At 45.6% G+C, this 14,873-nt stretch overlaps 7 protein-coding genes across 7 annotated transcripts; 3 read left to right on the forward strand and 4 right to left on the reverse strand.

Annotated features, from left to right (window-relative positions):
* Nucleotides 1-38: 38 nt before the first annotated feature.
* On the reverse strand, nucleotides 39-749 carry MIC27 (Mic27p; the record flags this gene model as incomplete). The annotated part of the gene is made up of 1 exon (NM_210589.1): nucleotides 39-749. The coding sequence occupies one exon, from the start codon at nucleotides 747-749 to the stop codon at nucleotides 39-41; it is 711 nt and encodes a 236-aa protein (NP_985235.1).
* Nucleotides 750-1,114: 365 nt separating this feature from the next.
* AVT4 (Avt4p) lies at nucleotides 1,115-3,265 on the reverse strand (the record flags this gene model as incomplete). The annotated part of the gene is made up of 1 exon (NM_210590.2): nucleotides 1,115-3,265. One exon carries the CDS (start codon nucleotides 3,263-3,265, stop codon nucleotides 1,115-1,117), a length of 2,151 nt encoding a protein of 716 aa, NP_985236.2.
* A 451-nt stretch (nucleotides 3,266-3,716) lies between these two features.
* On the reverse strand, nucleotides 3,717-8,024 carry POL1 (DNA-directed DNA polymerase alpha catalytic subunit POL1; the record flags this gene model as incomplete). Its single annotated transcript, NM_210591.1, has 1 exon — nucleotides 3,717-8,024. One exon carries the CDS (start codon nucleotides 8,022-8,024, stop codon nucleotides 3,717-3,719), a length of 4,308 nt encoding a protein of 1,435 aa, NP_985237.1.
* Nucleotides 8,025-8,501: 477 nt separating this feature from the next.
* AGOS_AER382W (Hsp20/alpha crystallin family protein) lies at nucleotides 8,502-8,999 on the forward strand (the record flags this gene model as incomplete). The annotated part of the gene is made up of 1 exon (NM_210592.1): nucleotides 8,502-8,999. One exon carries the CDS (start codon nucleotides 8,502-8,504, stop codon nucleotides 8,997-8,999), a length of 498 nt encoding a protein of 165 aa, NP_985238.1.
* A 222-nt stretch (nucleotides 9,000-9,221) lies between these two features.
* Nucleotides 9,222-9,974, forward strand: AGOS_AER383W (uncharacterized protein; the record flags this gene model as incomplete). Its single annotated transcript, NM_210593.2, has 1 exon — nucleotides 9,222-9,974. The coding sequence occupies one exon, from the start codon at nucleotides 9,222-9,224 to the stop codon at nucleotides 9,972-9,974; it is 753 nt and encodes a 250-aa protein (NP_985239.2).
* A 400-nt stretch (nucleotides 9,975-10,374) lies between these two features.
* HMS1 (Hms1p) lies at nucleotides 10,375-12,687 on the reverse strand (the record flags this gene model as incomplete). Its single annotated transcript, NM_210594.2, has 1 exon — nucleotides 10,375-12,687. The coding sequence occupies one exon, from the start codon at nucleotides 12,685-12,687 to the stop codon at nucleotides 10,375-10,377; it is 2,313 nt and encodes a 770-aa protein (NP_985240.2).
* Nucleotides 12,688-13,355: 668 nt separating this feature from the next.
* Nucleotides 13,356-14,861, forward strand: GIT1 (Git1p; the record flags this gene model as incomplete). The annotated part of the gene is made up of 1 exon (NM_210595.1): nucleotides 13,356-14,861. The coding sequence occupies one exon, from the start codon at nucleotides 13,356-13,358 to the stop codon at nucleotides 14,859-14,861; it is 1,506 nt and encodes a 501-aa protein (NP_985241.1).
* Between the last annotated feature and the right edge of the window lie 12 nt (nucleotides 14,862-14,873).

A 14,873-nucleotide genomic window follows, 5' to 3' on the forward strand; every position in this document is an offset into this window, starting at 1 on the left:
CAGCGAAGGTATTTTTATTTCTATAGACGACGGTGAATCTATCTAGTACTGTAAATTATGAAATTCCTTGCAAAGCCGATATATCCTTGTAGTTTCCCTTCGAGTAATTCTGCGGCCTCAATTGAAGCCTTCTTTGCACCATTAGTGTAGTAGTCTCTCCAGAGAGTTTTGTATTGGGCTACAAAGCCAGGGTCAAGGATATCGCTTTCCAAACTAGTGATGGTATTATCAAAAGCAGTTGGCGCAAGCTCCTTAAATACCGCTCCTGCCATCGCCCATGGCAATACCATTTTGGATGGAATGCTGGTGCAGACACGTGCCATCAGGGAAGGTCTGTGAACTGATGACTTCACACTCTGCAGCGTCGCAGCAGAAACCCCCCAATTCTTCCGGTTGGTGATTATACGGCCCGCAAAGTACGCACATATAGTTAGAATATTGGTTTCCGGAAGAGCGTAGAGCTCCCTTGCATCGTTGAAGATGTTACCCTTCAAATAGCTTTTGACGCTGTGTAGTTCGTTTCTCGCAGCGCTCTTTTGCGTCTCCCACTCCGCTTCATACCGAGTGAGGTGGCTTATGATGTTACTCCTCGTTCTGTGGAACCAAGCCGTGAGGGGCAGTGATTCCAATACCTGGTTTCCGGTGGGCAATGTGAGTTCCTTGAGGTTGCTCTTGAGAATGACATCTGGGATCAAAGGAGGCTGCAGTATGTCCACTGTTGGGTCATAATTGTAAAAGTTCCTTGACATTATGAAATCTGGAGTCAACTAGACGTCCTGCGCTATCAGGATGTTATATTCTGGAGAATACGCCGTCGTTATCCTTACTGTTAAGCTGACTGTGCTCAATGAAAATTGGCTCTCATAATTGGACACCAGGATGTGCCGTTTGTTATGATGTATCGTGTTTTAGAAATTAGCATAGTCGGGTTTTAGATTTTGTTATAACTGTTAATTTACAGATGTACTGAAGTGATTAAATCTGCCTGTTAGAGCTAATTGCAACAAAGACCTGCTGCATTTATACAGGTAACAATAGAGCAACTACTCTGGTTAGGCAGGGGAAAATATTGTGTGAGGAGGAGGGGGGTAAAATATTAACAAGAGATATGTGACTATCCGGCGAAACACTGATAAGAGGTGTAGCACATACTGACGAATCCAAATATGATTAAGATATAGTCAATCAAAACTGAGCAGCGGGTTTTCCAGGTATTGCTTTTTTCGTGGTCTGGGGTGCTACAGCTGCGTAGGTGTAGCATGGGAGGGTAAATGTAAACTAATGGGATACAGGCGAGGCAGCCGACGATTGATACGAAGAGATCCAAGTTATCTGCACCAAAATAGGCCAAAATAATGACCAAAAGCACGATGATGGAACGTACCAGGTTCTTGGACCACTTTACTCGCCAGTTGGCACGGCCTGAGTTTTGCTGAAGTTGGAAATCTGCAGAGTCCTGCCCCTTGATGTCAACCTTCGTAAAACGAGGGAAGAATTTATTTTCGATGATACCAATGGCAGGGAATAGCTGTAGTGGCGTGGATAGGAGGATTGCCATTGAATAGAAGAGCTGTATCATGTTCACGCTCAAGGCGTCTTGAGGTAGGTTCAATAGGATAACACTTTGTATTTGGGACCCATACGCTAGGTAGCCAAGCGTTCCGATTGTTATGAATAAGACTGTGGTCGTAATTATAACAAGTCCGAGGACTTTAGGGAATTCTTCGGGATGACGCATGGATTCCTGCACCGGGATTATCAATCCGATACCTTCAAATGCAAAAATCGCAGTACCAATAAATAGGGACCACCGATTTGGGTTAAAAACCATTATCACACCTTCCGCAGGTTTGAAAGAAAGATCGTACATCCAACGACAAGCTGTATAGTACACAACAATGATGAGGCCGCTGATGATAAAGAAGTTGGCGAAGAGTGATGTTATTGATAACTTGGAGACATTGCGCACGAAAGACAACGGGATGAAGATAAACAGCTGCGTTAAAAGTAAGTACTTCACAGGGATGTCAGGCCAGTTGAATACATTGTCCAGAAACGCAATTAGGTTTTTAGCTGTGAAGACGACATAAGCGCCGGCAAAACCCATTTGTGTAAGCACTAATGAGAAAAGAATAATGAACTTCATCCAAGAGCCGAATAATATCCCACCAATATCACCGAAAGAGGACACCCCTGTCGCATCTTTAGAACGAACTAAAATGTAGTAACACCAATAGGAATAGGCACTGAAGAAGAATAACATCGAAATCGAAAATGCTAGTCCACCGTTGCTGAATGCATTCGGCAAAAATAAGACACCGGTGCCAATGAATGACTTTATCATCAAGAGAAAAGCTTTGAATGTAGACGTTTTAACTCTGAGATGTGCAGGTACCTGTTGCTGTTGCTCAGGATCGGTATTGAGCAGAAGAGGTGTGTGTTCATCTACCCCCGTGGCGTATGTCGGCGGCACTAGCGCGAACTCTTCATCAAAGGATTCGCCGGCAAAGTGGCCTTCCACATACAAGAATTCCAAGAAGTTTCTGGTCAAAAACGGTACTTTATCGAAAAACAGAGAGTTGTCCACAGCCGTCTGATCTTCATTGACAGAAGAAACATCTTTCCGGATCTTGCTTACTATGTACTCCCTTCTGAAACCTCCGGGTACATTCAACGCACTCGCAGTGGAGCCTCGCCGTTGTCCACACGCTAACGAGAGGTCATCACACGAGCGATTCTTGGTTCGTCTCATTTGGTCGCCCCGCGAGCCAATCCAGTAGAATTCACGTGTGATATCGCCGCCAACAGAGTTTAGATGCGAGTCGTGGCGGAGGCCTGAATCATCAGCAGAGCTTTTGCCATCGTCGCTCGCCTCCTCGTCCTCCATGTTTGACATCGACGCCGTGTTCACTGACGTTGAAGATAACTTCCTCTTCGACTGCACATAATCGTTCAAGTAATAGTTCCGTAATGAGTTGACGATTTCCTCATGCTGCTTCTGTTCAACTGTCTTAAAGTTCGGTGAATCGATGTCTATGAATACGCGTGACTCGATGTTCTTATCTGCAACTGGTGAAGACTGCCCAAGTGTTCCCTGACGCTTCAGCAGTTTCCCAGAAACGTGCGACGTACCTAGCAGCATGCTCGATCGCCGGCTGGCGAGGGATTCTGTAACATGTGCGTTCGACTGTCTGCGTTGCTGTTGCAGCGGTATGGCGATGTTAGATGAGCCCCCGCCTATCCGATCACCCTGATATGAAGACATGGTTCAAATCCTACGATGCTCTTTGCTCTTGGTTTTGGTTGCTGCGGCCAAATGTGACTTGCAGACTGACAAGCAGTGTATTCTTGCGTCGAGGAAGTCGCTTATTCTTACCACAATACCAGCCTATTGGCCAAGATGTCTTGACTTCGATTAGATAAGCAGTCTGTCTTCAGTGTATCACGATGAGAGTTATATCATGAGGCAACATGTCTCTAACCTATTACTTGGTTGTACTTCGGCTTGTGGACACGCGGCCGTTGTTCGAGTTTTCTCATTCGATGGAATTCGCAGCGATAAGATAAGGTACAATTAGATATCGTTAATTATTGACAGGGGCTATTGGTGTGCTGCGCAGTCAGTTAATGATCAATAAATGATCATGAATGCGCGGTATGACTTATGTAAACATTATTATGGGCAATAATGATATGCTTTAGAGCTTTGGTACAAATCATTGGAGCATGAAGTCAAAAATCTCTCCCATGTCAACGTAGCGGCGCCCGCACTGTGATAGGTACTTTTGTACCACCCCACGGTTCAGCTCTAATAGGTCCCTATTTTGCTCTGCAAGGGCAGCGACCTGGGAGGCGCTCAAAGGCTCTGTGGGCATGTCGGCATCGCCAGGGAGGTAGAGAGGCTTCAAGTCTCTGTTTTTGGTCTTAGTGACGTCAAAAAGAGAGTCGAAGTACAGTAACTGGTTGTACAGCTGCTTGTCAGAATAACGATAGTGCATAACACCTGTACAGGCTTCATTGAGGCAGCGCTTACCGAAGACGCTAAGCTGGCGTGTGACGGTGCCGCAGGTGGGGTCATCGCAGACCATCCAGGCAGCGTAGAAGAGAGAGATGTGTGCGCGTATGGCAAATTCAAGCTGTGAAGTTAGCTGCAGGGGGGCAAAGATATGGTTACATGCCTTGCATTGTAGGCCAGAGTAAGTGAACTGATAGTGGTTTGAAGCCACAATACCACCGAACGGGAACTTAGCCTGACAGCTGGGGCATGTCACGCGCATCGCCGTAGCATCCTTGAAGCGCTCCATGTCGCTGATAGTGGATTCGAGGGGTTGAAGCTCAGATCTATTCGAGGTAGAATCCTGCACATTATTAATGAAGCGCCTTCCATCAATTCCCAGCGCATTTCCCAGACGGACAACATCGAAACTTTCGATCTTCTGCAGAAGCCTTTCAACTGGAGCGAATATCTGCTTCTCCAAGTAATACATAGGATCCGGGACCAGACCGTTCGCTTTGTTCATCACTTCATGTAAGGGACGAGCGCGGTCTGCGGGATTCGACTGTTCAGATTCATCTGTGCCCTTAGTAACCACGAATGTAATAACTGTACCTGCGTTCACCACACGCCCTACGGCACGCATCTTCAATGCTACTTGGACAGCTGGCATGGTTTTCCCATTAGGGTATGACTTGGGATCTTTTGATAGTCTAGTATTGATTTTGAATTTATCAGCACGTATTTCATTGTTCTCAATCTTAGACTTTATGGTTTCCATATAGTCATACACGTTTTCAAGAGCACTTTCCGAATCCTGATCAGAGAGAATGGTATTGAGGACCTGTGTGGATACTTCTTTGGATAGCGGACAATATTCACGCCGTCTCATATCCAAGCCTTTGACTTCAAGGGAGGTTATCTCATTCCCAGCTTTGTCAAAGGATACATTTAGAGCTGCGTATTTCTTCTTGGCATGCAGCAGTAGCTTTTTAAAGACATTGTCAATATCAATTTCTAGAAGTCTGTATCTCTCGTTTACTAGTTTTTTGAAGTTCTCACCGATACTAAGGGCCTCTCTATAGTTATCGCAACCAGTGTCTATCATAACCGAGTCTGTATCTCCATATACTACTGCCAAACCGAGAGACTCGGCCAATTGTCTAGTGTTCATGAGAATCTCTCTGCCCTTGTTAGTAACTAACATAGCCAGCGGCTTCGCATAAAACCTACTGTTAACGTAACCAAGACATCCATACATGGAGTTCGCCGTTAGTTTAAGGGCCTGCTGTCTAATATCACATTCTGCCTTTTTATGGGCGTCAGTCTCTGCATTCATGAGTTTCTTTACCTCGCGACGGCGTTCGACTAGGTTGGCCAAAAGTCTAGGCAATACCCCAGGTTTAGCTTCGGTAGGGACTTGAGGTAGCTCGTCTATATCATGGGGATTTCTCTCAACAGTGGTAAAGCAGATATTGAACTCTTGAATAATGGAAGGGTACAGAGAATTGAAATCCATGACCAAAATGTAGTTTTTATGAAGCCCTTTATCTGGGTCAAAGACCAAACCTCCCTGGTATTTTGCCTTTTTGTTAGAATTTCTGGAATCAGTAGCGACATCTCCATCAGGAGTGTCGACATTTTGTTGTTGCCGAGCACTTCGCATTTGTCGCGACTCTTTATCAGGTAAAATGTAATTGTTCCGATAGAATTCATGGAGAAGAATAAACTCGTTTCTGCCTGCCCGGGTACCGCCTAACGTATGGCCCCAGGAGTTACCAGCGAGATTGGTCAGCTGTTTTGTCAGGGATAGAATTTGTATCCGGAATGCAATCTCGGCGGAAAAGCTGGAGTTTGTAATGGCCTCTCGCAGAGCTAATACCAGAAAATTAGCATCTTCGTGGTACCTCGAATCATTGAAGTTAATTTCCAACGGCTTGTACTCGCGCTGGCAGACTACCTGGTACATCTCACCTAGCTCCCAACTTTGGCACTTCGGAGTCAGTGATTGCCCCATTTCATTTGATATATCACAGAGCAAGCGTCCAGAGAAAATATCCCGTATATAGAATTGAGCCATGCTTGCGTTGTTTTTCCCAAATCTCTCCGGCCAAGATCGTCTTAGGCGCCTTCCGAAAGAACTAAATGTGGGTATCCTGAGTTGTAGCGCCCGATGGCATAAAACGTCCAGAGAAATATTTTCTAACCTATGCCCAATTAGAACATCAGGGTCGCTACGCTTCATCATAGCACAAAAACAGTTTAAAAGGACCTTCTCCGAATTAAATGTCCTAACAGTCCCTTGCAACTCCTTTCTACTTAAGACATTCAAGCCAGGTGGGAAACTTGATCCTTTAACTGGCCGCACTAGTGTAATAATATCAGAAGGCTTTAAATTTTCTTCTATGGGCGTATCCTGTGGAAGATCGTTATAATAGCACATACTAATGCTTACTATTTCTTGCTTGTTATCTTTCACATTCATAACTGTCTGTACCGATAGAGACACACATTTTAACTCGGGCGCAGGAAGCCTTTCTTGATGAGGTGAAATGTTCTGTGGGATGGAAATAAATACTTCACTGTCACAATGAGATGAATTCTTTATTTCGTTAAAGTCTCCTTGTTTTATAGATAACCAGCAGGGGCCAAGAATTCTTCTTTGTATGACAAAACTCTCAAATATACTAGAATTGCCTCCAAAGACATGGCAGAATGTATCTCCACAGAGATCCGAAGGAATAACGACATTTTTACACTTTGGAGTTTCATAGGGGAGTAAAACCTTCAAGTATTCTGCTTCTTTGGGAATATCTGCTAGTTCGAAAGCATACATCTTTTTCTCCGGTTTGGCCCGGATCGTAGAAAGTCCGTATTTGTCCATTAATAAAGGAATAATTTCTTCGTGGACTTCCAAAGCTGTTTTCCCCTCGCGTGGCAAGAAATATAGTTCCCTATAAATACCAGCTACTTGCACCATTGCGGAGATGTGCTTTCCGTTCAACGTCTTTATCTTGCCAAAGAGGAGCAAAGAGGTTTCCAACTCAGTGTAATCCAACCAGAACATGGAGAAAGAGTCTGTGGCCTGATCGACAATGTCTTCTTTTGAGTACTTATTATTGAAGTTATCGTACGATGGTGTTTCTGACCCTTTCAGCGGCGAGGTCATGGGCTGTAGATCTGGATCGGAATGCGGCAGATCGGTAGGCTTTGCGCCGATGGGGGAAGACACGCTCTTAAATTTTGCTCCAAAATTGACATGCCTACTTGCTGCCGCACTTCTGATAGCTCTTCTGCCAAGGTATACCTCATCATCTTCACTATCTTCATTATCCAAAAGCATATCAAGCTTGTTAACCTCGGTTTTCAATGGGGATGACCTAGTCGTAGCAGCAATAGGCGAAGTGTGTATATCGGCATCGTCGCTCGCTAGACTATTTACAGCAGGCAAAGCTCTCGCCTGTCTAGAGAGAGTCGGCGACGAGTCAATGGCCGCCATCGCGGTGTCAGACTTGATTCTTTTTGAAGAGATCTCCTCCCCATCATCGCCAGAGAGCCGTTTCTCCGAGGTGACGCGGGCGAGAGGTTTCACGGCGGTATGCACAACGCTGAATTCTTCTAAAATATCATCAAACGCGCTTTCATCCACCCTCTTAACCTTCTTCTGCTGCGGCACCGCGCGGCTTTTTTGCGCATTGGCCATCATTTCAATGAGGTCTCTCCGCCCGTCCTTCTTATTGCTTGCTTGTCGCTGCTGAGGGTCGTTCTCATCGCTGGACACATCCCCACGCGTGTCGGCCCACTCATCTAGGCCGTTATTGACATATCCTTGCCCGTCGTCGTCAACTACAAAGTCATCACGCAGTAGTTCGCGACGCCGTTGCTCCTGAAACTGCTCCTCACCCACTAAGTCGTACACGCGATTTTCATCATTGTAACCGAGCTCTTCATCGAGTACTTCCCTGCTTGACTTGCTTGTTCTAGCAGCTGATAGCTTCTTCAGGAGCTCAAGCTTATCCTTAGCCGCCATCTTAGAGGCAAGCAAATCTTCAGTTCAGCGCTACTTCGCCTTGCGATTAGTTTAGGCTGTGATACTTTGTATAGTAAAACCAGATCGCGCTAAAAAGCCAATTAATAATTACCCTTGACGCGTTGTGCTTCGCACATGAATTCTCACGTGACCATAATTGTTGTGTGCATATAAGATGGTGTATGGGTGTGAATATGTACGTATACGCATTACGTGATAGCCTCAGCTAAATGCGGAGGCGGCGGCAACGCGTGGCGCAATCACAAGCCATTACGCAGTAGTCATATGACGGAGCTGTGAGCTTTCAACAAACAGACGCACCAACCTTCTTTTTGTCATAGTCACGTGCGTGTCGGAGTTCCCTCTCTAAAGGATATTCTGGAAAAATCTCGCTGCCACGACACTGAACTGAGCGGGGTTCGTCCGATACATAATAGCGGGCAACTGTCACGCCTGAGCGACGCCACGCCCAACCGTATGAGCTCTTACCCCATATTCATAGGATCTGAACTTCTCGGCGACGCGCGCGCCGCGCTTCACGCAGGTATGTGCGCTCGGCGGCTGCATAAATCCCCTCGTACGAGAAAGGGCAAGGTCTCCAAGACGCCGCCGAAGGTTTTCTGTGTGAAGCCTCCGATTGACATCGTTGAACGCGACGGAACCTACCTGGCGCACATCGCCAATCCAGGTGTGGCTAACCAGGACGATATTAAGGTCGAGTACCATGAAGACCGCAACACTGTGATTATCTCAGGCAGCCTGCCTGTGATGGCAGGCCAGCGTCAAGGCGATAAGTGCCATATCAAGGAACTACCATCCGGCAACTTCTGCCGTGAAATCGACTTTCCAGAACACGAGGCGATCGATGCCTCCAAAATCAGCCTAGACTACGAGCACGGTATCTTGAGCATATCGATACCCAAGCTGCCGGTTCGACGGGCGGCCACTGTGCAGAAGATAAAAATTAGGGGTTAGCAGCATTTGTAATTAATTTATGGTAAGGTAACCGGACTTGGCTGTATGTTGATATCGCAAGGGGTGTGACGTTAGGTATGGACGAGCCGACGCAGGTCACGTGCAAGATTTGTGGCAGCGCCGATACCATTTATTTTGGCCCCTGGCCGTCACGAGGATATATTAAAATGGGCAAGATTAACAAGTCAGCCTTTTAACTTGCACTAAATATAGTGTGTTATAATGCGGCTTAAAACTATCCTCTTAGGTTTCTGTGCGTTCCATGTAGCGCGCAGCAAGATGGTAGTGAACTTAATCAATATGATCGATGAACAGACTGGAGAACAGAGAAAGGTGGTGCCCCTCGAACTCGAACGGTTTTTCCCGCTCGATTTTGATGAGATATTACTCCGGGATACGATGCAGAGGAACGCAGCTATGGAAGAGGAGGACTACAGGGAGCTGGGGAAAAGAGATATTGAGGTGGCGTTCCAGAACACCGGCGTGACGCTGGATGACAGGCTCCAGTCGTTGCCGGCCATATCGCTCTTCGGGAGGTATGTACGGGATATCGACGGGATGTCGGAAGCGCTTGCGGACGGGGACAGGCACATCATGGTGTTTGCGCCGACAAATGACGCCATTACGGCGATGCCCAAGAAGCCGTGGGAGTATCCACGGAACATCGACAAGTTGGAGCAGGCAGGCGCGTCTGCGAGCGAAATCCACGACGCCATCCAGGCGAATGTGAGACGCTTTGTGCTAACCCACGTGGTTTCCGACATCGACCTCTCTAAGGTGGGTCGGGAAGATGGCTCAGCCGTGTTGACAAGCGACCTTCATCCAAAGAGCATGCAGGGGGATATTCTATTGCGCAAGGATGGCGACAGGTATACAGTATCGTCGAAGACGGGGCGGGACCTTGCCGTTGAGGAGGTACACACGGCATCTAACGGTATAGTATTGGTTATCGACTCCAGCTTGGATGCGGAGTAGGAATAAGCCTTCAACATTGCTCTTCATATTAAATTACATTTGAATATACCGTGTAAGGGATGCTGCTGCTATCCGCAAACATCATTTAAATATATACTTGTGCTCGGTCGGCGGGCTGATGGTAGTATATTATAGGTAGGGGCATGGACTAGCCCTATTAGAAATCACATGATCGGCGTATAAAACTGAAAGTTCATGTATGCTGTCTTGAATGCAGAGACGCGGCGCACTTTACACATCGGCAAGCCTTGTGTTGCGAATGAAACATTAAGCTTATGTCAAATACCATGAACTGTATGCCAAATTTAGTAAAACTCGTACGTGCTGGCAGCATAGATAGAGCTGTTACCGATATCTCCCTTGAGGCTAAAGCCGAGCATTGGGTATTAACTTGCCTGGACTATTCCGAATCAGAGCTTTCAGATTCGTCTTCATCATGGTCAGTCATCAAAGTCGTCGATGTAGGATGTTCTATTTTCCCACCGCAATAAAGTGCAGTATTCATGCAGTATTCAATAAGCTTACCTCTCACCTCGATATCTAGCACATCAGCTGGAGCGGAACCTAACCAGACACGAAGTTTAGTGGCCAGCTCTTCGAGGAGTGAAAATATTTCTTGGTCCGGCAAATGATCCTCATGCGCCATTATATGGCGTAACGTTAGGTACATACCTGTGACACCCAACAAAGTACAGTTGCTAACGTCCAAATATCTTAGAGGTACCCGTTTAAACCACATATAAAGGTAGACGTAATGACCTTTTGACAGTAACTGTATCATAATAGCGGAATACAAGACAAATAAACGGTCTTTGTTAATGGTATCTATCGATGGTTTATCTTCTAGTCGGAGCAAGTTTAATAGGTTCTTACTAGTAACCTCGGAGATATTGAACAAAGCATTGAGGACAATGTAATTCTCGCGGGCGAATTGGAGAGATCTGTCGTCTTGAATTTCCGCCTTGTATATACCTTTGACTGTATCATCCAAGTCAACTGATGGATCCACGAGTGTATCTAACAAAGAGGCGAGTATCGAATGGATATTTGAATTGATGATTGAGTCATTTACCAAAGTGATAAAGTCTCTCATCGAATATGCAACAGTACCCGATCTTTCGAGTATATCTAATGTATCCGTCGATTCAATGGTTTGTTTCAAGGAAGATTGCAAAATATTGGTAATCATATCCCATTCCCTACCATAACTCTGGCCTCTCTTCGCAGCCACAGCATTCGCTATGGCCACTTGCTTAGATAACGTTGTCCATGATGACATACAATAACGGTGCAGCAAATAGTCTATGCATTGCGACTTTCTTGCGTAAATTTGAAGCACAAAACACTTGGCCATTTCTGATTCAACGCGTTCAATACAATTTTTGGGATACTTGAAGCGATTAACGAATAATGTTTTTTTAAGTGTATTCCATAGTCCTGATGAAGTACCAAATTCCAAAGCTTCTGAGAACTTAATTATCATAGCTGGTATATTATCTTTTTCTGATTTCTGCTTTGGCGAATTATTGTGGAGAAACAACACAAGGAAGCGAAAGGCGACAAAGAAGAAGAAAACCAACCGAATCATAGATATAACTGATGATTTGATATTGATGGCGGTTCCATAGGTATCCGATAATGTATATCCATTGGTTGCCGGAGAGTAATGGAAAACAGGCATTGCGAAAAGCCCACGAGCATTTTGAAAGTCATCATTATCACCAAAACAAGTCATCCCCATAGTAAATGCAATGCCACCAAGCAAAAATTTGTTATTGAAATCACCGGACGAATTTGAGTTTGGATAAGCGTTGGCAGTGAAAGGAGAGGTAGCAGAAGAGACATCACTGGAGAGGGTGTTCTGTGTAGAAGACGGCACGCCACTGAAGGTAGCATTCTGTGAGAGGTACCGTATACTCTCAGGAGTGGAAATGCTTTGACCATGCTTGAGCCTCTCGGTCTCTGCTTGGAAGAACGCGCACTTTTCTTCTAAGTGTTTTATATACTCAATCGTTTTCGTCAAAATAGAGGCTTTGTTCAACTTCCTGGCTGGCTCTAGCCCATCAAGCTGCTTTATATCATCTTCCCCAACCGTGACCCCGTCTTCACGTTTTGAAGCAACGCGAAGAGCAGGGACAATCTCGCGAAGTTGCAGTATCTTGTCATTAATATTCGTCCGGTATTTTTTCTCGATAATATTGTGGGACATTCTTTCCCGCTTTGGCTTGGAAATGCGACCATGGGATGCGCCAGCGCTACCGCTAGAACCCGAGGTTGTCGAGTCCGTCACTGACCCCGCCGCAAGTACGACCTTACGGTTTACGACGGAAGGTGAGACAGAGCTTAAACCTTCATGTTCTTCCAAGCCCAGGAATCCTGCCTCATTCCCGCCATTGGCTGATACATTGATGTTGCCGCCATTCACCAATAATCGGTCTCGGCAAGAACCTTTTAGGTCGCCGTCTCCCGGGTCTAGTGGACTAGTGAATTCTGTAGAGGCAAGGCCTTCTGTCAGACCCGAGTCAAAACCTGTGTTTGATTTAAAGGACTCCGGCGTTAGATCGCTTGGCATGCCAGCTTCAAGCCCTAGTGGTACTTGAACTCCTCTTCCCGTCAGCGTGTTGAATAGGTTATACGAGTCATTATCGCTTTCTTCCGAGTTTAAAGAAGCAAGAAACATCTCAGCTTCCAGAAGACTGCTGCTCATTTGCATAGCTCAATGAGAAAGATATCCCGTCCTCCGTGGGAAATAACACCACTCTCTGTATAACCGGTGGACTGCTAATGTACCTTTACCCCGCGAATAGACTCGCTGTCAACGCGTAAAGTATGTTTATGGAGTGACTGAGCCCAAAGAGTATGGAAACTGGGAGAGAAGCATGTGAACTCCTCGTACTGAGGGTCTACTGGAGGAGGGCTTCCTCTCCCTTGCCCAGGCCGCACGATCCTCACGAAAAATGGTGTGATATTTATCATTTCTTTTGGCGCTTTTAGGATGTCACGTGAATAAAAAGGATTAGCTAATCGCTCTAGACATGCGTCGCGGCGAAATAGCGACGTACCTTAAAATGAAAGGTTTAATCACATCATAAGAGCGACGTGAATTAATAGCTATTGAGCAAATATAGTTTCGGAATGCAGTTAGTAAAGAAAGGTATCACAGGTAAAAGCTAGTGCTGCTTGACGGCCATATGGTGCACCGATAATCATAAGACAGTCGGTAGCGGTCTCCAAGAAAGGAAGTAGAACGCGGAGATTGCAGCATAATCATACAGGTAAATTTGCACGTGGTAGAGAGAGGAAATATATAATATAGAATGCAGCAACCTAACGCTTGACCCGCTAGATATTATTCGGATAGCCGGGGCTTGCAGAAATACGATGTCCACGACAGGGTTACTAAAGTATGACGCGGAGGCTCGCAAAGCACGTTTTGCTGTGGGGAAGAAGGGCAAATGGCTACATCTATTCAGTATCCTGGCGGCAGGATTTGCGCTTATTTCAGATGGTTACCAAAATAATGTCATGTCGATGTTAAACCGTGTATTCAGAAATCAGTACGGTGAGATAGAATATAGTGCAGATGTATCTACAAGGGTTTCAAATGCATCACTCATAGGGACTATCATAGGGCAGGTGGGGATGGGATTCGCTTGTGATTATATGGGTCGCAAATGGGGCATTCTGGTAGCGACAATATTGCTTGTATTGGGATCTGTTCTCTGCGCCGTGGCCTATGGCAAAACCACGTCCGCTCTCTTCATGATGCTCACCGTGACGAGATGGGTAGTTGGCTGCGGTATTGGTGCAGAATACCCCTCTTCATCTGTCGCTGCAAATGAGGCTGCAAATGAATACTCTGAGCGCCGCCGCGGTGGGATCATGGTAATGGTAACCAATTTACCACTCTCGCTTGGCGGCCCATTTGCCACGGCAATTTTTCTTGTGGTATACAAAATCCTAGGGTCGCAGAGACTTGTAGCGGTTTGGAGAACCATGTTTGCACTTGGCTGCATATGGCCTATTTCTGTGTTTTACTTCCGGTGGAGATTAGCTAGTAATGAGCTCTTTGAGAGTGGCCGAATGCGCTCGAATGTCCCAGTATGGTTGATTATTAAATATTGTTGGCGCAGTATGATTGGAACTTGTGGTGCATGGTTTCTATATGATTTTGTAACCTTTCCCAACGGAATATTTTCAGGTACTATTATAGCTTCTGTTATTGGTGATTCGGAAGACTTGATTAAAATTGCTGAGTGGAATCTATTACTTGGCGTACTAGCAGTACCAGGAGTGATACTGGGAGCTTTATTGTGTGATAGAATAGGCAGGAAGTACACACTCGTTTTCGGATTTACTGGGTATATCATATTTGGACTAATAATTGGATGCGCATATACCAGAATTATGAAAATAGTGCCCCTCTTTATTATATTTTACGCGCTAATGCTCAGTCTAGCAAATGCTGGCCCTGGTGATATGCTTGGCGTAGTCAGCTCTGAAAGCTTTCCGACTCCTGTCAGAGGCACATGCTATGGTATTAGTGCTGCGATAGGGAAATTAGGTGCAGTTGTAGGAACACAATCATTTCAACCAATTCGAAACCGATTAGGCCCCTCATATACATTCATTATTGCTGCTATTTGTGGAATTCTTGGGGTAGTGGTATCATGGATTTTCGTACCTCACCTACGTGAGCATGACCTCATGGAAAACGATATTAAGTTCTATAACTATCTCCTTGCAAATGGCTGGACCGGAACGCCCAAATATACAAGATGTGATGTGCTCGATAATGAGTCTTCTGAAACTGATACTGCGATTTGCTTAAAGGAGCCCATAACACACGCCGATACTTCTGACGGTAAAAAAAGCCCTTCGAAGTGAGAAATGTCCGCG

The sequence above is a fragment of the Eremothecium gossypii genome, chromosome V (genome assembly GCF_000091025.4).
Source record: "Eremothecium gossypii ATCC 10895 chromosome V, complete sequence".
In the NCBI taxonomy this organism is placed as follows: domain Eukaryota; kingdom Fungi; phylum Ascomycota; class Saccharomycetes; order Saccharomycetales; family Saccharomycetaceae; genus Eremothecium; species Eremothecium gossypii.